General features: G+C 41.1%; 1 protein-coding gene across 2 annotated transcripts; it reads right to left on the bottom strand.

Annotated features, from left to right (window-relative positions):
- On the bottom strand, positions 1–24,439 carry psme3 (proteasome activator subunit 3). 2 transcript variants are annotated; one of them, XM_068013401.1, is made up of 12 exons: positions 24,337–24,439; positions 20,399–20,431; positions 18,933–18,995; positions 18,079–18,186; positions 16,192–16,240; positions 9,818–9,930; positions 8,066–8,134; positions 6,606–6,673; positions 6,280–6,334; positions 3,576–3,662; positions 1,147–1,258; positions 1–118 (listed from the first exon to the last, which is right to left on the bottom strand). In XM_068013401.1, the coding sequence occupies exons 1-11, from the start codon at positions 24,376–24,378 to the stop codon at positions 1,166–1,168; spliced, it is 780 nt and encodes a 259-aa protein (XP_067869502.1). In that variant the 5' UTR covers positions 24,379–24,439; the 3' UTR covers positions 1–118; positions 1,147–1,165. The 2 variants fall into 2 exon arrangements, with proteins under 2 accessions (XP_067869502.1, XP_067869503.1); XM_068013402.1 differs by lacking the exon at positions 1,147–1,258 and having other exon boundaries at positions 24,337–24,437.
- Positions 24,440–24,470: the final 31 nt, after the last annotated feature.

The raw sequence follows: 24,470 nt of genomic DNA on the forward strand, positions 1-24,470 counted from the left end.
TTACAAAGGTCAGATACCAATTCACAAAGCAAACATGTTAGTACAGTGCATCTGTGTTGCTGTTCCTGGGTCTTTTGATTTTCTCAATATTTTTGATGATCATGTCATGTAATGTAACCTGTTGGGGGGAAAAATGCAATGTTTTAAATTTATAATGTTATTCTTCTCTGGCGACAGTGTAAGCAGTAAGTTAGTATCTTTGCATCTATGGAACCTGGATTCAAATCAAACCTAGGTTGCTGGGTGAGCGCTTGTCACACAGCCACCAACATGAATTTGCACAGTTACAACATAACAGGCTTTGAACAGAATGCAATCACAAGCTGGCAGTCTTGATAATGCCTAAAGGCCAGTCAGTGAGAGAAGTTGAATAATTCACACCAATGAAGCAGGAGTCTTCTTCCGAGTTTTAAGTTAAGGCATACTGCGGCAGAATGGACCAAAGTTAACATCTGACCGTAATCTACCTGACCAATGACCTTGGTTGTTGGAAAAAGGAAAGCCATCTGTACTAAGTAGCTCACCATCATGTACAAAAAAAAAAGCCAGAATGCTTTAAAGAGTTTTTGTGCCCTACAGGGTATTCTCAGGCCTCTGCCCATGTGTTTTTATTTTATTTTATTTAGAGATACAGCACTGAAACAGGCCCTTCGGCCCACCGAGTCTGTGCTGACCAACAACCACCTATTTATACTAACCCTACAGTAATCCCATATTCACTACCACCTACCTACACTAGGGACAATTTACAATGGCCAATTTATCTATCACCTGCAAGTCTTTGGCTGTGGGAGGAAACTGGAGCACCCGGCGAAAACCCACGTGGTCACAGGGAGAACTTGCAAACTCCGCACAGGCAGTAGCCAGAATTGAACCCGGGTCCCTGGAGCTGTGAGGCTGCGGTGCCAACCACTGCGCCACTGTGCCTCACATGAGCAAAAACAGCCTGGACCAACAATCATGCTGCTTTGCCCAGAAAACATTTGGCATCTGCTGGGCACGGTGCATCAGGAATTCACTCGTACAGAGAAATTACAAATGTATCCCACCAACTGGATGGTATAGCAATTCTGAGATCTTTAATGTCCAGGAAATTCTATAACTCCCCCCATCGAGAAATCTGTATAACCCAAAAATGTGACTTACCATTAGAGTGCTCTTTTGCTCATTCAACTGAACAAAGCTGCAGATTATCAGAAACTGCAAGCGGCTCACATTTTTGGATACAAGGACTTCTCGCTGCCTTTCCTCTTCTGAGCTATGCACAGAAAGTTGCTTTACATGACCTTGTTTTGGAGAATAAATCAGCCAAAACTGCACTTGAATCTTTTAATATCTAGTTTTCTAAAAAAAAAACCTGAACAATATATGACTGAGCAAATTCTAAAGCCCAATCTGCATTATTCACAGAATGTGATGTAAGGGAACTTCGCAAGTACAACTCTGCAACAAAACAAAATGCTGTCCCCATACTCAAACTCAAGCTCTGTGCAATTTGACACCAGCAGATTTGATCAGACCAAAAAACCTCTATGGTACATGACCTTTCAGTTTATTCACAGCCAGCAGAGTGAGGCTACTCTCAACGGAATAGCATCAAAACGTACATTGTGCGACAGGACAATAAAAGAACCAACTTACTAATTTTAGGAGCAAAAAGGTGAAATAATCTTTCCACAGCTCTTTCCTCATTTTATGCACTCAACAAAATTTCTAAACCAAATTACTTTGACATGAATGCAAAAGCAAATTACCACGGATGCTGGAAATCCTCAGCAGGTCTGGCAGCGTCTGCAGAGTGAGGAACAGAGTCAACGTTTTAGGTCGCTGAAACATCAGAATGTTTCGTCAGAAGAGCGAGAGGTCATCGACCTGAAATTTAACTATTTCTCTCTCCACAGACGCTGCTAGACCTGCTGAGTGTTTCCAGCATTTTGCATTTTCATTTATGAAAATGGACAATTTCGTAACAATATTTTGGAAAGAATGGGATGGAGATTAAGGATGGAATTAAGAGAGCTGGCGAAAAACAAACACTCGGGTAGAGGTTGTCCGACAGTAGCACACAATGGGCAGCCGATCTGACACCACCTGTTTTGTGTCACCGCCCGAGATGAATTTCTATGCTTCTGACTTCACAGTTGGACTTGCTAGGTTGTAAGGAAGAGAGATCCCACCCCCGCCTTCCCAGTTAGTTGGATATCTAAAATGCAGTAAAATCACTATATTTAGGAGCCTCCAAACCAAGCTACTGAGAAATCTATACAGATAGTTGCCGTTTGCCCAATTTGGAGTGCGCATTCTTCACTTCATTTACCCAAGGCCAGATTGCTTAAGCACAAGTGATACACCATGCCTTAGTGTAGTGAGGTAATTGCTGGAGTTTAACCAGTTAACATCATGTAGCACATCAACATAGAATCGGTAAACTTCCGATTGCTTACCCAGCCAGCACCATCCTACCGGCTAGGACAATAGTTTGCATGGTTATCTGAAAATCATTGGAAGGAATCCCAACAGGTTTAACATATCAGGAATGACTGTTGAGCCACAGTGATTAGTCTATTGGCAGCTTGGGTATTACGTTACAGAATCTAAGTGGCTAAACTAGGTTCTTGGTTCCAAATTCCCACGGGCAGGCATGTGGTCTGAAGCCATCTTAACCCCAAGAGACCAGCTTATTTCTCTCACTCTCAGGAGAGCCACAGTTGGTCATTAGCAATAGGCAGTGATTAAAAAAAATAGTTTTCACTTTGCGCTTAAATGTCATCAACGCTGCCATGCATGGATCAGATGAGAAGCCAGGCTTATTCTATATTGCCCTCAACAATGACTTTTCCCCAACATTTGTTGGGAGCCACCTTGCACCATGGCAATATGAATTCACGATGTCCCATACCACTCGTCCTCGGAACTGCTCACATTCAGATTGCAGTGGATTGATCACTGCTAGGAATTGGACTGAAACTGCCCCTTTCACTTCAGTTGTTAACCAGAGAAGGAATATGCATCCAGTCAATCAGTCTGGATTAAATATGGACCCACGCCATAAAACAAAAGATCATTGCACATTAATATCCATATGATTTTATAACTTGATCAAGAGGAGGAACATTAGTGTTAGCAATGCATTCAAAAAGTTCATAAAGTCAGACTCTCAATGTAGGCATTTAGTGCTCTTTAACCAATATCATGATGTAAGTCGATATACATGGGTTTCTATATTAGGAGAAATGGAAACGCATACTGGACCTCCCAACATCCTGCACCATGGAGAACTGGAACACTGATCTGCACCTGCAATTATCCACAGGACAAATTCCCACTCTCCACTCCGAAAGCAGTGCACACAGTCCACATCAGGGCATGTCCAGAGGAAGTCCAGGAAAAAAGCTATTATGCAGCAACACACATTGTCCTTTTTGGAGAAATGTCATTTTTTTAAAAAAAGTGGGCGAGGAGGTGAAAAAACAAGAGATCACTGTCACGCTAAAACTATAGTACTTCTGAAAACACAGCTTGTGTCTTCAAAATCTAAAAGTGCCATTAAAGATTGAGACAGGACTTATACTTACATATTGATTTCTTAGTTCAGAAACAATTAATCGAAGGCTGATGTATTCCTTTTCGTCAATTTCAGACACTGTGCGGCGATAATCTTCCTAAAAACCGAAATGGGTAAATTATTGCTCCAGTTTTTTTTCTCCAAACAACACTGCACACTGATTAATCCTCAAGTATCCAGCACCGAAAGCTATCCACCCTTCTTAATATCTTGAATTAGCTGATTTCAGCTGGCTTGGCAAAAGTGACACTGCAATTGGCTTTAGTATTCGTAGGCCAGAGAGAGAATATCAACTTTAATCTCCTGATTGGAAAGTGTCTAATGTGAGGACTGAAAGTTTGCTCAGTGGTGATGTTCACCTGCACTCCGCCCTCACCATTATAGCTGAATAGCTCATCAACACTCACTATTTACACTCACTGATAGAGTGAAGACATGGGCGACGTGTTGGAAGATATCTGGCAAAGAAGCTAGACCCCACAGGAGTATAGTTTGAGAGGAGAGGCCAAAAGGGTCATCAAATTTCCACCATAAAACCTATTGTGCCAGTCTTAGTGTTGCTTGAGAAATTCAAAAATGCCATCACAAGAAAAAAATATACCAGCCTTTAACACAAGGCAGATAACATTAAGTATTACATGCAGTTCAGGAATATATATGGCAGCATGTAGATCTGTTCAGTTAGGGATGAAAGTAAATAGAACAAAATAACCGTGGCACTGTTTTTTGGTGAATTTTGTAGTCCCGCAGAGTTATATTTAAAAAAAAAAATTACATTTGCATTTCATGTATCAAAATTCTCAAGTCAAGTATTGCATGGATTAGATTTGAAGTAGTATATTTTTGGCTGTTTGGACAATGTGATTCAACTTCTGAACAACATTGTGATTGCCCACAGTCGGACTGCAGTGGACACTCAACCAGTGGGAACAAAGTGGAGACTGTCTTAATTCATTCCACCTTAGTTCTGAATATCCCCTCTCAATTAACCCGGGCTAGATTTGTACCCAGTCTGGAGGCAAACAAAAGTGCACAAATTACTTCCGATCTAATAGGGATTTTATAATGAGTTAGTTAAGAGAAGGAATATCAGTGCTGAGTAATTCAGTCATCTTACAAAATGCATTACTTAATTCTGAACTGTACTTATCATTTGTGACTAATAGAATTACCATTTTTTATTTAAAGATTCTGTTCAATTGCCTCTGATCACAAGCAATTAAAGCTTCAATCTACCTTTGATCACCTTTATTTAGAAATTACTTTCTTTCCTTTTTAGACCACATACCTCATTCTCCCAGACTATTAATTTAGTCTTTAGATTTCCACTTGGCACTGAAACTTATATTTAAGTGGCACTTAGCGGAACCCCAGACCGACTGGCCAAGGTTAGAAACTTGCAAAAAGTCAAACAGATGAACTTCTGTCTTTTTGCTCTCTGGCACTGAATTATTACACTGAATTCTAATTATCACTACCCTAGAAGATTTGTTTTAAAATACATTAATAAAATAGACCTTTCTTCTCTCTCCATTTTAAAACAACAACTTGAATTTATATAGCAACTTTAATGTAATAAAACGTCCCAAGGCACTTAAAATATGACACTGAGCCAAATAGGAGATATTAGGGATGTTGACCAAAAGCTTAATGAAAGAGGTAGGTTTTAAGGTGTGTCTTAAAGAAGGAAAAAGAGGTAGAGGGCAGCGAGGTTTAGGGAGAGAATTCTAGAGCTTAGGGCCAAGGCAGCAGAAGGCACAGCCACCAATGGTGGAGTGATTAAAATTGGGGATGCTCAAGAGGCTGGAATTAGAGGAGCACAGATACCCCAGAGGGTTGTAGGGCTGGAGGAGATCAGAGCTGGGAGGGTCCAGGCCATGAAGGGATTTGAAAACAAGGATGAGAATTTTTAAATCAAGATGTTGCTTGCCAGGGAGCCAATGTAGGGCAGCGAGTATAGGGGCGATCGGTGAATGGCATTTGGTGAGAGTTAGGACATGAACAGCAGACTTTTGAACGACCTCAAGTTTACGGAGGGTAGGATGAGGGAGAACAGCCAGGAATGTGTTGGAATTGTCAAGTCTGGAGGTAACAAAAGGCACAGATAAGGGTTTCAGCAGCAGAAGAGCTGAGGCAGGGGCTGAAATGGGCGACGTTACCGAGGTGGAAATAGGTGGTCTTGGTGACGGCGCAGATATGTTGTTGAAAGGAAATCTTGGAGTCAAATATGACACCAAGGTTGCGAACAGTCTAGTTCAGCCTCAAACAGTTGCCAGGGAAAGGGATGGAATCGGTGGCGAGGGAACAGAAGTTGTGGCAGGGACTGAAGACTTTAGCCGTGCCAATATTTTATTGGAAAAAATTTTGGATATCGGATAAGCAGTCTGACAATTTCAAGACAATGGAGGGGTGGAGGAAGGCGGTGGTGAGGTAGGGCTGGGTGCCATCAGCGTACACATGGATCACCATTGATTTCAGTTGTAACGTTTGAATAAAATATAGCATATCACTCATTAGCCATAGCGTTGAGTTCAAAACATTTTTGTATGTCTAGAAAAAAAGCGTGATTACCCATTTGCAATGTTGTAGGGTTTTGTTATAGAGACCAGCTGACCAACTAACTGTCTCTGCGTGCACTTCATTGCAGACATAACATTGTTAATTTTGATGACAAATATGCTTACATGTTAAAATATAGTTTCATTACCACTTACCACATGGGGATACTTAGCTACTTTGGACACCAATTTTGCTCTCGTAATGTAGTATCTGGAAAGCCACAAATATACAGTTTGTTTTAATTCAGGTTTTGCTGGCTTGTCGAAACAGAAAGCTGAGCATTATTTACATCCACAAAATTCAAGTATTATACGAGTTATATCCTGTTAATCAACATAATATCCTCTTGCTTTGTAGCTTTAGAAAGAATTAAAAAGTGAAAATTTTAAACAGAATACATTTTATTTAAGTTTGTGCTCTAAAAGGTTCCAGCTAAAATATAAACCCAAATAATGATTTACACATCAATATTGGTGCTTACCTGGAGATCTGATCCAAGTATGAAGCGGCTTCACTTTCAACAGTTCGAAGTTCTGCAACAGTTTCTTCCTTTTAATTGTATTGCATGTTTTGGGAGGGGGAAGGGAGGAAGGGAAAACAAAAATCATTGAGCAAATGTTACGACATTATGGCTGCAAAGTTTGTGCAAAACATTTAAACTTGGCTTGCCAAGTTTGAATCTTTGTTCAGATTATCTAATGTTGTACTAAAGGCAGAGTCATCATTGATTTATTCTGAGAAAATCTCCATTTCATACTGGACTTGGCCATTTATTCTGCCCACTGTTCCTTTGAATTCCATTACAATGATATGGCGTGCAAGTTGATGGGTAACTCTATAGTGGGGTAGGGCGGCGTTGGTGAAAGAGCAAAGTGCTTTTAATCTCAAGTAACCCTCCTCTGAGAACACATGATTAAAAAAAAGCCTACATGAATAGTGATATTCTTAAGTCCATCGCAACCTTAGTGAGACTTCCCACATAGGACTTGAGCCGTGGCTAACTCTACACTTAACTTTAATGCTCAATACCAAGACTGGCATCGAAGAGCAAGAAAAGTTGCCAGTTCAGACTTAAAATGAATGGCAGTCAGTCAGAAACAGATCTGCTCGAGTCAGGATGTAATATGGAGGGTTTGTGTGTCTCTTCATACAATTAAATAACTAAGAAATGTTACAGTTTTTCTAATGTTTCTGGGGGAAGCACTTTGTATTGCTCGATGTTTAAAGGAATAAATGTAATGCAATAAGTGAAGTCACGAAAAACCAAGGGGGCACGCCCAGCTATGAATAGCAGAAATGGAACTGCACTATTAAAAATGTAATATACATGCACATATTCAGCTATACCTTAAAACAGAACACATACACGTGGATAAAGTACTATTTGCAAAATAAGCCTGTGCAATACAATTAGCTGTCCTATCACCCCTTTGTTTTCTTAGTATGACAAGACAGGGAAAGCTGAGGAAATGACCATATGATGGAGTTCAGTACCAGCCTGCCTTTTCAAATTTGGGACCAGTTTGAGTTTGAGTCCAGGCTGAGATGAAGGCTGTCGCACCCTTGCTACCAAAAAAGCTCGTGTGAAATGAGCCTGGACAATCTCAACTCCATTCTTGGCAGAGCTGCAATTCCACAGAACAAAACTGTGCACAATTCAACAACTGGCATGGTAATCTGAGTACAGTAGGCAGTACTCTTATTCAGCTGCAGCTATGGTTGAGTACAGGGAGGTTTATCCTGCATCCGGTCACATAGCATGAGTTGAGAGTGCGCGATGCTGATGTGCGGCTCAAGTAGAAAGGCACTCCGACTCCAGCTGACAACTCTCAGCTTAATCCGCAGAAAAAAAATTATCCCAAAATGCAAAATAAATTTAAGGGTGCAGAAAATAAGTGGGTGTAAGTCTATAAAAATACTACACATGATGAAAAGTATTACCTGAATAGAAACACCAAAGTTGTTGCCATCTTCTATCCTTGGTATCAATAGCTGAACCCACATTTTAACCTAGAGCATATTCAAAAGAAAGAATTATACAGCTGCACAACCCACATTTACAAGAAATGTAGATTGCTCTAAATAACAATATAAACAAAGTTAAGCTCTCGCATCTGGAGTAGATATTTTTCCTCCCAGCACACAGCAATCCCATATGGGAGAACGAAGGAAGGCCTAAAAATGTTCTCTTGGCTTTGCTTACTGACTATTTGCCAATAAGCAGTCTTTGATTTCTTTAGCTAGAAATATGGAAAGGACTAAGGCATGAGATTTTTTCACAGCCAATTTAATGAATTTTGCTCCTTAGTATTCTAAATGTTAATACTAATGTTCATCAAGAACACCTTCAGCTACTTAAATACACGCTTCAAATTGTTTATGCAGAGTTCAGACTTATGTGACTTATGTGCAAGATATCTGGACTAAATTCAAACATATGCATTAATATTCTTTACCAGAGGCATCGGATAGTTAAAAAGCAGTTTATAATCATTTCTCCTAAATGACAAATCACTTTTTGTTTAAAGGGGTAGGACTGGATTGAGACAAATCCATTGCTCCACAGGTTGAGATGGGTTCCTCAGGGTATGCATAAAGGTATGGAGCACTGGATATGACCACCTTTTAGCAGAATGGGTCTCAAGCTGAGCATTCTTTTCAGACTTCTCTATTTATTTTTTAATACACCTGGACGTCATGCCGTATAGTCAATGGAGAGCAACTATGCATCAGGATTTGCAATGTATTATTGATGAGGTAAAGAGAGGGAAAACAATGGCATACCCTACCCATTTTAGCTTTAGACTGCTCAACCTGAATCCATATTGAATGGACCTTTTCCCCTGCACTTCGACCTCTCCTATTATCCACTTTTCTTCTGCATCCCTAGAGGGAGCACAATTCTATGAATGCGGCAGGACACGTGGCAATATTTTTATTTACCTTGGGGATTATTTACTTGGTCCCCTTTTATTTCTCCCCTCTCCGTTCCTGCAGCTGTCGACTCCTTACTGGGGTAGAATACCTTGCTGTCAATTACCCTGTAAGTATCTCATCCGGGTGAGCAATGTTTTAGGAGATGTAAAAGACCGAGTTAGGTCATGATATTCTGAATGAAGAGCAAGAATCTGCTGGTGAAACAACTCTGAATATTCACTTCCGATTGCCTGAGGCAGGACAATACCAGCTACTCCATCATATTTAGTGCGTACCTGTTTATATCAGCTCTGCGTTTGACCTCTAGCAATACAGTTTCCAGATATATGCTGGAGGGTTGTCGCGAGAATGGCAGTTTCGACCACGTTATGGTCTCATTTGTAAAGAATGGTCCTGAAACACTTGCAGGACACTTCTGCAAAATGCATGAAAAATTAGGTGAAGCATGTGTTGGCCAAGCTCCAATTACTTTTCTATAGTGGTTCTTAAATATGCCAATGAGGAAATGGTACAGAAGGTCTTTTTTGCTTTCACTTCTCTGGACGTCGACAATATCTTTTCTCCACAGACAGACCAGCTGAGGATGGTGGAATTTCTCACTGTAACGGCAAGTTGGTCCTAGTGGGGCTGTGCTTGTGTTCATCTGAAGGCAGAAGTGCAGCACCATGCCACAATCAAATTTTGGAATAAACAGTCCGGCACCTGCACAGTGCCCAAGCTGTACTCAAGATTACAGTTGCAAAATAGGTCACTTACTGTATTGCACTTTTCCATAAGTGTCCTGATTTCTGGTTTTATTTTCTCAATCATCTCAACCAGCTGCTGGTTGCTCTTCAGCATTCCATTTGGAATTACAAACACCTTTGTACCTGTAATTGCAAAATTTAACAAGACCATCTGAACAAGCAGGGAAAAATCAGGGTGTATTGTGCACTTAAATAGAAATTCTAAACTATTTTACTTAATGCATTTAAAAAAAATTATTGCAGTGTTGTAACTCTGGCAGCAAAGTTGCCAACTCCCAAAAGTAAAAACATGCTGGAAATAGACACCAAATCCAACAGCATCTGAGAACATGTTGAGACAGGTTAACATTGAGCATTAGACTTTTACCAGAATAGTCCTAATGCCAAAGACAGCTTGACACCTGACAGATTTATTGAACGTTTCCAGCATTTTGCACTTTTAGCTCTCAAGAGTTACAGCAATTAGCTTCATCTGTACAGTCTGTATCCCAGACAACTAATGACTAAATCAGAAATGTGAGCAACCTTTGCTGAATTTACTGTAGGGATTTAGTTAAGACTGCACAGTGACAGACAAAATGACCAAATTCAATAAAAGAAATTACATTAGAAAAGGACAGTCAAATAGTGCTTTTTAACAAAGTACTTCAAAATTTCATTGAAACACTCCTGATGTCTTGTCACACTCTTCAGTTCTTTCCCAATTTTTTCTGTAGCCTTGTGTCCATTATTTTTAAAAAGTACATTTTTGACAACTCTTCTGGATTTCTCAAGGCAAGGGATATCATTGCTTGGAAATTATATGTTTTTCTGGTTTCTAGCAGAAAATACTCCTGTGAGACAAACACTAGACCCAAAGCAAGGCTTCCTTAGCTCTGCTCAAATGCTTTATGTTAACAGGAGCAGTGCCTACTCCATTTGAGAATCTTTGATTGCCCAAACTCAATTCTCTTGCAGTTTCATTGAGATTGTGAATCTGTAGGAAATCTGTGGTTTGTACTGGCACCCACGAGGAACTGGATTAATCCGAGTTGCCTTCAAAAGCTGGGTTGCAGATATGAAAATGTGCAACTCTTTCCCACAACTCTGATTGTATCTCTCCACCAAGTTTCTACCCCTATCACAGCACTGAAACCAAAAAAGTCACAAATGATCACCTCCAAAACTGTGATGGTAAAGCCCACCTCTCCAACAGAAGGTTTGGTCACTCCTCCTAATGAATGGATGATGAAAGGTCATCAACCGGAAACATTAATGCTGTTTCCCTCCCCATGGTTGCTGCTAATCCGCTGAGCATTTCCAACGTTATAGACGGCACAGTGGCGAGCACCGCAGCCTCACAGCTCCAGCGACCCGGGTTCGGTTTTGGGTACTGCCTGTGCGAAGTTTGCAAGTTCTCCCTGTGACTGCGTGGGTCTTCTCCGGGTGCTCTGGTTTCCTCCCACATGCCACAGACTTGCAGGTTGATAGGTAAATTGGCCATTATAAAAATTGCCCCTAGCATAGTTAGATGGTAGGAGCATTGAGGGAAGGTGGGGATGTGAGAGGGAAAATGGGATTAATGTAGGATTAGTATAAAAATGGGTGGCTGATGGTTGGCGCGGACTCGTTGGGCCGAAGGGCTTATTTCGGTTTTGTATCTCTCTATGACTCTATTTTTGTCTTCTTTATTCCAAATATCATCCTGTTTGGCTCAGTGCGTATTTTTTGTCTTACATCTCTGAGGTGCCTCGAGATGCATTTTTCTACATAAACACAAGCTCCTGTTGTTTAAACCGACCCAGTCGACCCTTGGAACTTTCTAAGTCTGAATCACTATTTTTCTGGTCATATGGAATATCTAATCTCTAATGTTGTATGTATCTAGCCAACATTACTCATATGATCCTTAGCTAGAAAACTGCCTAATTAATCATGGTCATAAAGTCAAATGTTATTACAAGAAATGGGACTCACAGTTCCCATAATAGATCATTTAGGCCTTGTGTCGACAAATCATATTCTCATCCCAAAGAACCAAATCCAAATATGGATGATAATGCAGGAGCAAATTTATAATGACGACTCATTTTTTACATTAATCCTTCAATTTAATTTTTAGAACATATTTGACATTTATCTTGTCAAAATTAATTATGTAATTTGATAGTACTACTAGACTTCAAAATCTCCTCACCCACCTTAAGTCTAGCTACCAACTCACTCACTCACTCTCCCCAATGAAGATGTCAACATTACACAACTGCAAAGTGCAGTAGATCATACAGGCTACGGTCTGGCTCAAGCAGGCATAATGTATAGAGCTAAACAATTTCATTATACGAAAATGATTGTATAAACAATCCATACATCTTCAGACAGGGAACTTCAGCAGCTCAGAGAGCCATTATACAATAGTCTTTGCAAAATAATATTTGGAGTTGGAAAGCAAAATTCCTTTCTAAAATGTAATCCGCATACAATTGCTGCATAAACATGTCAAGATGTTTGCACATAGCCACTTCACTGCTTGGAGGTCTGAATTACGTAACTGGCATTAAAACTTGGCCTGACACGAAGACTCCTTTCCCCCCACAAAAAGATTTTCTTTCAATGAGGGGAAAGATCTAATATTCAGCCACCTTTAAACGGTGAAAACATGTTCCCATTGTTTTCCCAGACTGGGGGCTGAATTTTATGAGCATGTCGGAAATCGTGGTGGCGCGGTTTGAAGTTGACGGTCTGCCCGTGCAAAGCAGCTGCCGCTGAGCCCCCGTGATACTTCGCACGGGGGTTCATTTAAATGGAGGGGGCGGAACAGCCGCCCCCGATGAAGTAGCGGGGGCAGCCACTCCATTCCTGGCAATGGCATCCGGAGCCACAGCATAGGCGCCATTTTTAAAGGGTTTCGAGCCCTTCAGGTGAATTTACAGTTTTAAAGGCAAAGAATGTGAAAAGTGCAGTTACAGATGGAATTACATTTTCACTCCCCTTACCCCCAAGGAAGAATCGATTTATTAATTGCCCACCCCTCCCCACAAAACACTGTTATGCAGATCCCAAACTTCCCCCACCCCCGACCTTCAATAGCTTTAAACCTTAACCCATTCCCACCATACTCCCCACCAAAAGAGTTTTCCCTGCTCCCCATGCCCTGAGAATTACACTCTCCCACCCCCCACTCCCCCCCTCCTCCACCAGTGTCTCACCTCGGATCCCCAAACAGGGATCGGAAGACGCTGGACTTCCAGGCACCAGCTGGAATATCGGTGTGGGGTGGCTGCCCAGGTAAGTTCATTTACATCTATTTGAATTAATTTCACAACTCGAATGAAGTCTCTGCCGTTGTGCGGCAGTGGTGGGGGGACGCGGGCAGCATGGAGGCCCCGCTGCCACCGGTAAAATGCGGGAGTCAAGGCGGGCCTCTCCTGTAAGTATTTTCCGGGCCGTTCCCCCCACCCCCGACATTGGAGGGCTGGTAAAATCCAGCCCTGGGTCTTAGAAACTAAACTGTTTTCCTAAACCTCATTAGGATACACTTAAGAGGCAATTTATTTATTGTTTGTAGCAGTCAAATTGTTGGGATGATGTCATTGGCACAAAGCATCCTAGGACTAGAATGAGGGCTATCCAGTCATTTAATTTCATTCAAGACTGTAATTCAGTGACTCGAGGTGTGAAACTTGGTTGTGCGGGTACCAGATGAAAACCACAATTACAACACCCACCACATCTGACTAGGTTGCGGTCATCACTATATATGTTCACACACAGAGAATGGCCAATTACTGGAGGGCTGCGATCGCTCGTGGAACCCTATTCAAGTAACTGTCACCACCATGGGGGGGGGGGAGGGGGAGAAAAGGAAAATCTCACTACGCACTGTAGTCTCAGAACAAGGCCATAAATGTTTAAACAAATGGACAAGATTACAAACAAAAATATTACACGGACCAGAATGCTGCTGTAAGTGGAATAAACAGTCAATATCATTAGTAAAAATTACACAAACAAATTAAGCTCAGGAAACTTAGAGGCCCTTAAGTTACACAAACACAGAATCAACTGTGCAACAGGAAGCTTCAAGGGTGGTTATTTGTCCAGTCACGTGCTCGCATCGGGAACTCAAAGATTTGGGGCTGGATTTTCTCACGGGCTTTGGGACCCCCGCGTTGGGACAAAGTGGGAGTCCCAAGCCCGCTCTTGCCGGGAATGAGGTGAGGCAATATTCCCAGAGACTGCGTCCTAATTTGGCACCTCTGGGCTTGCCATCCTGGGCCATCAATGCTGCCAGCCCAATCAGAGGACCAGCAGCTCTAGAGCCTCAGCATCCTCTCTCTGGGGGAAAGTGGGCACTGCTGAGGTGGGGAAGGTGGGCACTGCTGAGGCAGTGAGGGTGCCTCAAGATGCAGGTGCCTCGGAAATGAAAATTTCAAAAGGGCCAATTTGATGGGCCCTCAGATTGCAGGGAAAACCCCCTCCGGTGGAAGCATTTGGGCTGCAGATGAGGCCCTTCCTGCCAGCAGCCACCTCTTTGGAGCACTGAGCTAGTGGCTCCGATGGTCCCTGGCCTACCACAAGGAGGCTACTTGCATGGAGCTGGCGGCCTTTGCACACAGGAGAGTGGGGGGGGGGGGGGGGGTGGTGGGCTGCACTCTGCCACTGGCAAAATGTTAGTGGCACTAAATCCTCCTCAATTGGGGGCCTCAAGTATGTAAACTGCCTGCCCACCTGTGTTGAGCAGGCACCTCATCTGTTTCCTAGGTTGGCCCTGGGAAACTGCCCAGGTGGCAGGCAGCTGTCCCAATATGACTCCCCCCTTTTTTCCTGATGCCCTCGCCTCCAAGCCTGTCACCAGGGGGCTGGGAAAATTCAGCCCTTGGTGTCAGGAAGAGGATTTCTGTTTTAACGCCAGTCCAGAGGACGAAGGAAGCTATTCCAGATGGAGGAGCTACATCTGAACAGAAGAACTGGCATAATGGACGAATAGGAAAATGAAGAGTCATTTAAACTGAGAAGGAGGTGGGGGGGGGGGGGGGGGGGGGGAGAAAGCAGGAGAAATAAACATTTCCAGAAGGAGCAAGCAAAGGTGGCAGAAATAGATGAGGATGATATCACAAATTGAAAAGAATTTCCTGAAAGGGATAGCATGTAGAAGGCGTGAAAGGAAATAAAGGAGAAAAGTCAGATCAACCAGTTATAAGTAGCAGAAAGACGAAGAAAAAGGAATGGGTGTTAGCGTCGACAAAGAGAGTAGTGTTAAATATGCATTATAAAAGATAAAATACATGCGTTATAATGTCAAAAGTGTGGCAAATAAACGGGGAGTTAGATAATAATTATACTACAGCAAGATTATGGACTTAACGATAACAGAAACTTGGCTGCAAGCTCAGTGGGAGTGAAGAATAAACAAAAGTTATTATATTTTTAGGGAAGAAAGTAGTAAGAAAGAAAGAAGGAGTGCCAATATCAATGAAGGATGGAAGACATGCTAGAGAGGGGACTGGTGTACTCAATTAAGTCAGTCAGAGTCAATAATGCTAAAGATCAAAGATAAAAAGGGATTGTTAAAATAGCAGGATTGTACTACATACCCCTAATTGTAGGAGAGAAACCGAAGAAACCTAAAGACAGATCAGGGAGATGAGTAGGAACAAAGTTATTCTAGGAGATTTTAATTGCCCACTTAATTGATTGGGACAGGGAGGGAGTCATAGAAAAAAAAAAGGAACAGGATTCCTAAGATGTGTGCAAGGCTCCCTTCCTCAAGCAGTATGTTGGTATGCCTACAGGGAAGAAAGAAGCTAAATATGGGTGAGCATCTTTGGAGCAGTGATCATAACACAATAACGTTTAAGATACAAAAATAAATTAGAATCCCACAGCACTAATGCACAAATACAATTTCTACCAATCCAACTTGGATGACCCTTACACTTAGCAAAAAAAAAAACTATTTTTATTACACATTGATCTTATGGGCAATTTGAGGCTGGATGTTGTTATATTTACCCCTTTCAACATTCTTTACATGGATAAGCTACCATTTTACAACCTCTAAAGAAGAAAGCAATAAATATACGTTAAGCTGCTAACGCGCTCTCATATATACAATTATCCCTTAACTTTAGAATAAACACAACCATGTCGAAAAATCATTGAATTAGAATCATGATCTTAAAATGAAAGAAATTGGCTATAGAATTCTGTAGGAACTGATGACATTCTCCAGGGTGGGGAAAACAAAGAAGTTTGAGGAACTCCCTTAAAGTGTCAGAATGACTGAGAAATTGCTCTTTAATTTGTGTACTGTTGCAACATTTGGTTTTTCAGTTTAACAATTCACAAGAAGGATGACAAATCATTAACCAAAAATTCCAATTACATAGGAGTTTCCTTTACCTGGGCAATTACTTTCACCATCTTCCAGTTTTCTCTTCTTAATGTTGCGCTGAAATTAAAGTAATATTTAAAATCAAATTCCAAGATCTGGGAAGGATAAAATGGAAAGTATAACTAGAGAACAAAAAGTAGAGTTAGCAAAGGCATGGGGCCCTGAAGCAAATGTCAAAATAATCTAAAAATACAAGGACACAAAAAGTCAGGAGTGGAAGCGTAGCAGTTGAAGATAATTGAAATGAGCAAGAGGCAGATTGTAATTTGAAAGCAAGAGGATTATCTTATTTATTGCCCTTTATTTGTTTTACTATGTTCCACTAATGCTCCTCGCTTTCCTTCTCATCAGTTTCTTGGCATTCCTCTGCTCATTCCTGCAGTTTTTCCATCCTATTCCTCTGGGGAGGGGGGGGGGGGGGGGTGGAAAAAGAGAGAGGAGGGTGCGGTGTTGGTGGCGGTGGTTAAGACTGAGCTAGTGGGACAACCCCTTCCTAAACTGAGAAGGCATATCCATTTTGGCTGTTAGAATAAATACTACTGCTACTGGGGGTGGGTTGGTACCTGTGTATCTATGGATAAAGAGAAAATCAAAGGACTAAATTTTAGGAATGACTCAGGAAGATCTAGAATTGTGCCAAACATTTTGGTTCAAACCCAATCAACTGACGGGACAAAATGCCCTCTCATTCTGATAGCCAAGTAAAATGATTCTGGACAATGTAAAATCTAGCTCCCGTTAGTCATGAATCCAATTCACAAAACTGCCAGTAGCTCATGCATAAATGGGCAATACCACTCAGAGTCGCCAAAGGGGTGGCTAGTGTAAGAAACAAAAAATGTAGCAGTAGGAGCTGGTCTGAAGCTGACACTCCGGCACTTATTGAAGCAGCGAATAGGAAGCTTTAGCCTACACTACACCTGACTGAGGAATGTTCTTGTGCCAAAGGTGGAAAAGCATTCTCAGCTCACCTGATGACCAAAAAGTTCAAAAAAGGTGAGGATAGAGCAATTGAGAAGTAACAGAGAGTACGTTTTATTTATTCACGTTCCCCTTAGGATATTGCTTCAATTGTTGCTCCTCTGCCACTCCCACCAGTAGCAGTAAATCATATTTCGAACAATGATAGCTAAAAATACTAAAAAGGTAGCTCTAAAGGGATCCTCAAAAGGCAACACAAAATATCTAATACGGTATTTGTTACTGAATTGTTGCCAATGCCAAGGATATGAATATAAAATGGGTAAAGTGCAGTATAAGTGACATTGGATTCAGTTTGTGAGATGAGGTTAAAATGACATTAAAATTCCCGTGCATCACACTGAGTTACATTGCTGACAATCTTACAAAATAAAACTCCTATCCCAAAAAGTAGCACTGCATTAGTGCTCAAGCTTTAAATTGTGCACTTCACAAGGAATTCTACGATGATTTCTGAAAACACCAATGGAGTGAAAATCATGAGAAAGCTACCCTTCCATTTAAACTGCTGTACACATCGATACAAAGAGCCGCTCTCATTACAAACACATGCGCTGTACTTAAATGTTGACTTGCTCGTTGTGCAAGGCAGCCAACATTTATAGCTTTGTGTAGTCAGAACTTGACAGATAAATGCAATGATGCAAACATTTAAGCTGGACAATTTGTTACCTCCCCATGCGGGCTCTAAGCTACTATACATTTTTAAGCTGTAAATTCAAAAATCTATTTTAAAAACAAAATGCCCACTGGAAAAGATCCAGAGTTCAGGTTTGCCTTCACAAAATATCTGAAACATTACAAGTTGCTTAATTTTGCTAGCTTTCAGGGTTAATTGTTACTCCCTTCAATTCACATCGACAGTAATTGCCCAACGAGAGGTCCCACACATTCTCTCCTTCTGAAATACTCACTGCACTATCCAAACCATCGTGGCTGTTGGTCAGCATTATAGGTTCTGGCACAGGTAAGTTGAGGTCTGAATGAATGGTAGCCAAATCTGAAATATTCAAGAGGGGTTCCTAGAAAGGATATATCTTAGTTAATTTACAAAAAAAAGACACATTGAGCATAAAATGCATCATTCATGAAGCCAGTTAGTGTGGACATGGCAATAGTGCAAGTTCTGTGATAAGCTAATTCATTTGTATTGGCTACAAATGATAATGAGATACTTTCAAGGAAAAAAGTCAAAAGGCTCAACTTTCACACACTAATTACAAATTCGTGCTCATTAGAACATAGAACAGTACAGGCCCACGATGTTGTGCCGAACCTTTAACCTATTCTAAGATCAAACTAACTACCTACCCTTCATTCTACTATCATCCATGTACCTATCCAAGAGTCGCTTAAATGTCCCTAATACAATACTGTACATACATAGAAAGGAGTTCCAAAATTTCTATTTCAACACATTCATGTGTTAGTTATCCTGCTTAACTCAAGTTATTGCACAATTATTTGCAGCACAAAGCAATGAAAAGATCATTCCAAAACTTAACAGAAAATGCACAAATATTTAAAGTACTGGAGGAATTTAAAACACAAACTCGTCATTTAAGGCTGGCCATTATTGTAGGTCAACAAAAATCAATAAATTCACAGATCCCTCATTCCCAGCTGTGAGTGCGTGTTAGAGATTCAGCTCCACAACATTGTAGCCCTATGCCCAACTCATGTCTTTTGAGTGTTACCCACTGGGATTAGTGAATTTATCCTTAAGTCAATAACTTATTCATATCCACTAAATATTTGTGCATCTTACCTTCAGAAACCCATCTAGTTCCAATAACTTCTTTGGAAAGAAACTTGCAACTAAGTCTTCTGCCTAAAGTGCAAAAGAAAAATGTAAATCAGAAAAACACAAGTAATTGACTGTTTCCTTAAATTCAGAAATATGAGCTGAATAACTAATGCACCACAGTTGAGCCAGTGTTGCCAGACAGAACATAAAATATTAAGGCAAGTGCCCTAGGGCACCACATGTATGTTGAATAAAGAAAACTGAATACAGCAATATTGCAAATTATAATTCATAATGTTATTGCAAATTTCAATTATTCTCTCCATACCCAGTCGCAGAAAGAGTTATGGTTGGGAAGAAAATTAATTTTGCCTCGAGCGCCTAGATGTAAAGTCTGGCTCGGGTATAAAATTAAAACTAAACCCAGGCCCGACCAGACCACAGCCAACCCGAACCGAGTCCTGTAATTTTTTTCACGCCCAACCTGACCCGACACGAATATCCTTCATCTGTTCCGGCAGCAGACTATTCTTGCAGCTCGAGTTGTGAGGAATCACAGGTAAGCCTGATCCTGTGACTTCCCAGAAGCAGCATCGTCCATCCCGACCAGAGTCAGAATGCTGGATTCGGAATTTCGACCCCGACCAAACCTAACACTTGTAGTCGGGTCAGGTAGCCAGGCTTTACCTAGATGTTAGCAGAGATGCAAGGAATGAGCCTCCTCCTTACGAGGCCTCCAAGAATGAAATATATGTGGTCAGTTTTGTTTTTAGGGGCAAAGCCACGAAGTGTCTTTTTTGACCCCCAGAATTCTTTGATCATGTGCCATCATGCGGACAGGCGAGCAACCAAACCCAGTACGCCACCACTGCTGTTCTGAAATGGTCACAAGGCGCACTTTGGACTGTCTGGACAAACCACCCATTAACTTTCCATAATCCACTGGGAGGCGTCCAGCATCCAGTTAACATTTCTCCACAAATGCATTGCCGATATCAGTAATGAAGTAAGAGGCTAGTGGGAGTAGAAATCAAATCTTTCTGCTGCATTGCCGAGATCCCACAAGACTATAGAATCAGGTATCTTTCAAACACTCCCAAAGGCCAGAACAGTGACCCATGTTCCTTTTTCACTCAATCACAAAACAGCACAAGGAACAGGGGTCTGACCAGCTGTACAATTCCTTACCCCTCCAAAAACTGGCCATTCATCTCAACAGTAATATCCCTAACAGAATAAAACTCAATTGGGCTTATACATAAAATCAGCGAGAAAGTCAATCAATAGCTATGCTCATCTTCCCAATTGGAAGCTTAAGGCAAGAGACCTGGGAGCTGATCGTCTTCTCACTTGGGAGCGAGTAATGAATGGTACTGATTGGATGCAAAGACAAAGGGAAAACAATTGAGGGACATAAATAGCCATTTCACTTGCAATTTTTGTTTTCAACATTAATCCTGGTAAATGTAAACCAAATTGCTACTTACTTCAGCAGTCATTCGCTCTCTAAAAGCATCAACCTAAACAGAGAAAAAAAAGTGTTATCTTATGACTAGTGTAATTTGAAAAACATGTCACAGTATTGCAAAGATTTTCAAACAGGGGTTCCTAGTTCCTATCTGAAAAGATCTGATCTCTCTCAATCTTTCATCAGATTTCGGACAAGGAACATAGGAACATTAGTAGACCATTTAGTCCCTCAAGCCTGTACTGTCATTCAACGAGATCAGAGCTGATCTGCGACATAACCCCATATACTCGCCTTTGTCCCATATCCCTTAATAACTTTGGTTGACAGAAATCTATCAATCTCAGATCTTACATCAATTGCTGTTAGAAGAGAGTGTTCCAAACATCTATCAGCCTGTGCATGTAGAAATGTTTCCTCATTTCACTCCCGAAAGGCCTGGCTCTAATTTTTTGACTATGCTCCCTAGTTCTAGACTCTGCAAAGAGTGGAAATTTTTCTCTCTATCTACACCATTGGTTCCCCTTAATATCTTGAAAACTTTGACCAAATCACCACTTAATTCTTCTCAATTCCACAGAATACATCCCCACTTTGTGTAATCTCTTGTAATTTAATCCTTGAGGTCCAGGCATCATTCTGATAAATCTACACTGCCTTCCTCCCAAGGCAAATGTATCCTTCCTAAAGAGGTGTTGTCCAGAACTGCTCACAGTACTCCAGGTGTGGTCTAACCAGGGCTTTGTACAGCTGTAGTATAACTTCTCCCTCCTTGCATTCTAGTCCTCTAGGTATAAAAGGCCTTTTTGATTACTTTTTATACTGGTCCATGGGATTTTAATGATCTATGTACATGGACACCAAAGTCTCTTTGGATCTCCACTATCTCTAGCTTTTTGCCATTTAGAAACTACTCTTTTCTACCCTTTTTAGGTCCAAAGTGGAGGACCTCACGTTTGTTTACACTGAAATCCATTTGACAGCTTTATACATTTGCCTAACCTATTATCTCTTTGTAATTTTATGCTAGTCTGCATACCCCAATCTATACAAAAGTTAAAATTCCCCATTAAAACCACGCTGCCTTTGCTCCATGATTATCTAATCTCTGCATTTATATATTCTACCACTTCAGGAGGCCTATACACAACTCCCCCTAGTTTTCAATCTATCCATACAATCTGCATTATCTGCTTTACTCTCATTTATGCTCTCTGTCATTGATGTGATTACATCCTTAATCAATAAGGTGACTTCTCCCCCTCTACCGTTTTCCCTATCTTTCCTGTAGACTTTATAACTTGTTATATTTAATTCTCAGTCCTGACCTGGCATCAATTTGCTATTTTGGATCTACTGGAATAGTAACAATAAATGCATTGCTCTCCTTTGGATTGCTGATAACATCTTCCAGAAGGGAGTGCAATGGATCCCAAGGAATACAACAATATTTCTTGGGGTCACCCATAGATTTGAAAATCACTGTAGTATATGTAGTACCTTAGAAGCTGCCACCAATATAAAAAACACATGATAATGGCATAAGTATGACACATCTAATCTAATCTAATCTAATCATCTCAGGGTTTTAGAACAGTTTAGAGTTCATTCTTTATATGGGAGATGGTGCTCATCCTAGAGTGAACATATGTGACATCCCTAAAATAAAAACAAATGTCTGGGGCAATTAATAAATTATAGTGATTTGTACAGGCAGTGTTAAATGGCCAAACAGTTGTTTAAATACTTGCGAATATCAAATACTTCTGCAAATTTATATATTGAGTTTTGGAGCAACAGAATGCTGAAAGTGAGGAAAAACTGCAATCAGTTTACGAGAATCAAATGCAAATATTTGAGACACAAAAACACTAATGCAGAAGATTTGGTATTATAACTAGAGCTATAGGATTAAGTTGAAGTTTTTTTGTCTTACAATTTTGCGACAGGCACAGTTCTTTGAATACTGATTTAGGATTTAACATAGGAACTTTACCACAAAATCCAGAAATGGAACCATCATCTTGAAGCATGGTATGCAAGTTACATCTGTGTACTACCCATAACCCATACCAACATTTTAACAAGACATATATAAGTCTAATTATTTTTGACTAGAGTAGGAATGCAAGCAATTCAAGCAATTTTGTTTGTGTTTATGATGCCTGAAGTCTTGAAAGAGTAGTCTTTAAAACTCAGGGGAATCAGAAATGGCGAATAAGGAAAAGCCATCACCACAAATTACTTGCCCTGACACGCTGCCTTGTTCTAACAAAACACCATGACAAATAATCATACTGTATCAGTGAATCTACACATTGAAAGTAAATGAGAATGATTCAGTATATTATCTGGGATCAAATATACATTCATTTGCAATTAATTGCCTTAAAGTTAGAGAATTACATAGAATTTACTGTACATAAACAGGCCACTCAGCATAAAGGACTTGTTAGTGTTTATGCTTCATACAAGCCTCATCTGCCCCTATTTCGTCTAATCCCATCAAATCCTTCTGTTTCTTTCAGTAATTACCATCTTACTTCTTAAATGCATCTATGCTATTCGTAACTACTCCATACAGTAACAAGTTCCACATTCTAACATTCTCTGGATAAACAAAGTTTCTCCTGAATTCCTTACTGGATTTATTCGTGACTATCTTGTCTCCTAACTTTGGATCCCCCAATTGCTTTACAATTCCCTCACCCTTAATAATTATAACATATCCTTTGGTCTGGTCCCATTTTACATCTGGCACCCCCTCCATACCTACATTCCAACTTGCAATCTTACCTCCCACATCATTCACCACCACATCCCTGCACTTAATTAATTTCCTAAATTCATGCACCATGTTTCATATCTCTATACAAACGTAAAAATTAGGTGCAGGAGTAGGCCACTCGACCGTACTCCACCATTCAATAAGTTCATGGCTAAACTGATTACTCCACATTTCTATCTACCCCCCGATAACCTTCCAACCCTTTGCTTATCAAGAATCTCTGCCTTAAAAATATTCAAAGACTCTGCTTCCACCGCCTTTTGAAGAAGACAATTACGAAAACTCACGACCCTCAAAGAAAAAATTTCTCATCTCTGTCTTAAATGGGTAGGTTGTTCCTGAAACACACTGTCTAGACTCAGAGGGAATATTTATATTGGGCAAAATGCCAGCAGGAGTTAACTCCATCTCAGCAAGAAGTCAAAACCTAGATTCCTTGAGTGTCTGGGCAATGAGTGTTGGCAACAACTTAGATTTATATTGTTGATTTAATGTACTTTTGTGAGATTGAGTTTTGACACTGAGCAAGAATGGGGGTTTGTGGGGGGGGGGGGGCGGGGTGTGGGGGTTATTAGTTATATTTTGAGGACACTTCTGAAAGTAGAGAGATGGAGTAAAGGTGAGAAATATGCTAATACCAATTATGCAACCACAATGATGAAGAAAAAAGTGAAGCCTGGTCCCATTTCAATGGAACTCCAAACCGCCATGCAATTCAAAAGCTTGTGGCTCATGGAAGTGTCAAGATTTAGTTGGTTGACAGTAAGTAGGTTGGAGTATAGACTAAATGAACAAACTATAAAACGTGATGCTATTCTAGATCAATTATAAAAGCAGTGTAATAGCGTTCTGGGCTGCAGCAATCACCCCACAGACAGCAGGCCGCCTGAACTACATGGAAGAGGCTGAGAAAGGGGGGAGGGAGGGGGCGGTTGAGGAGGGCAAATTAAAACCCAGGCCCATGTGGATGGAGTTTGAGGTCAAGCAGCCGCGTGTTTAAAGCCGGTTGGGAGGGGGACGGGAAACAAGGGCATCGGCTGGGGTTTGGGAGGGGGGGGGAGGATGTACCGGGAGAGAGTGGGGGGTCTGAGCCTGAAGCGGCCTCTCCCTGACTCTGTGGGGGTGTTGAGCCCGGGGCGGGAGCAGCGCCGGTTCCGGGCCGGCCTTACCTTGGTCCTGAGCGCATTGTCCAGCTTCAGCAGCCCCGACATGTTGCAAATCCTCCAGGCCGAAGCCTCGCGAGCCCAGCGTTGACGTCACGCGCCGCCTCCCCATTGGCTGCCGGAAAGTAGCCAAAAAAAAG

The sequence above is a fragment of the Heterodontus francisci genome, chromosome 33 (genome assembly GCF_036365525.1).
Source record: "Heterodontus francisci isolate sHetFra1 chromosome 33, sHetFra1.hap1, whole genome shotgun sequence".
NCBI lineage: Eukaryota > Metazoa > Chordata > Chondrichthyes > Heterodontiformes > Heterodontidae > Heterodontus > Heterodontus francisci.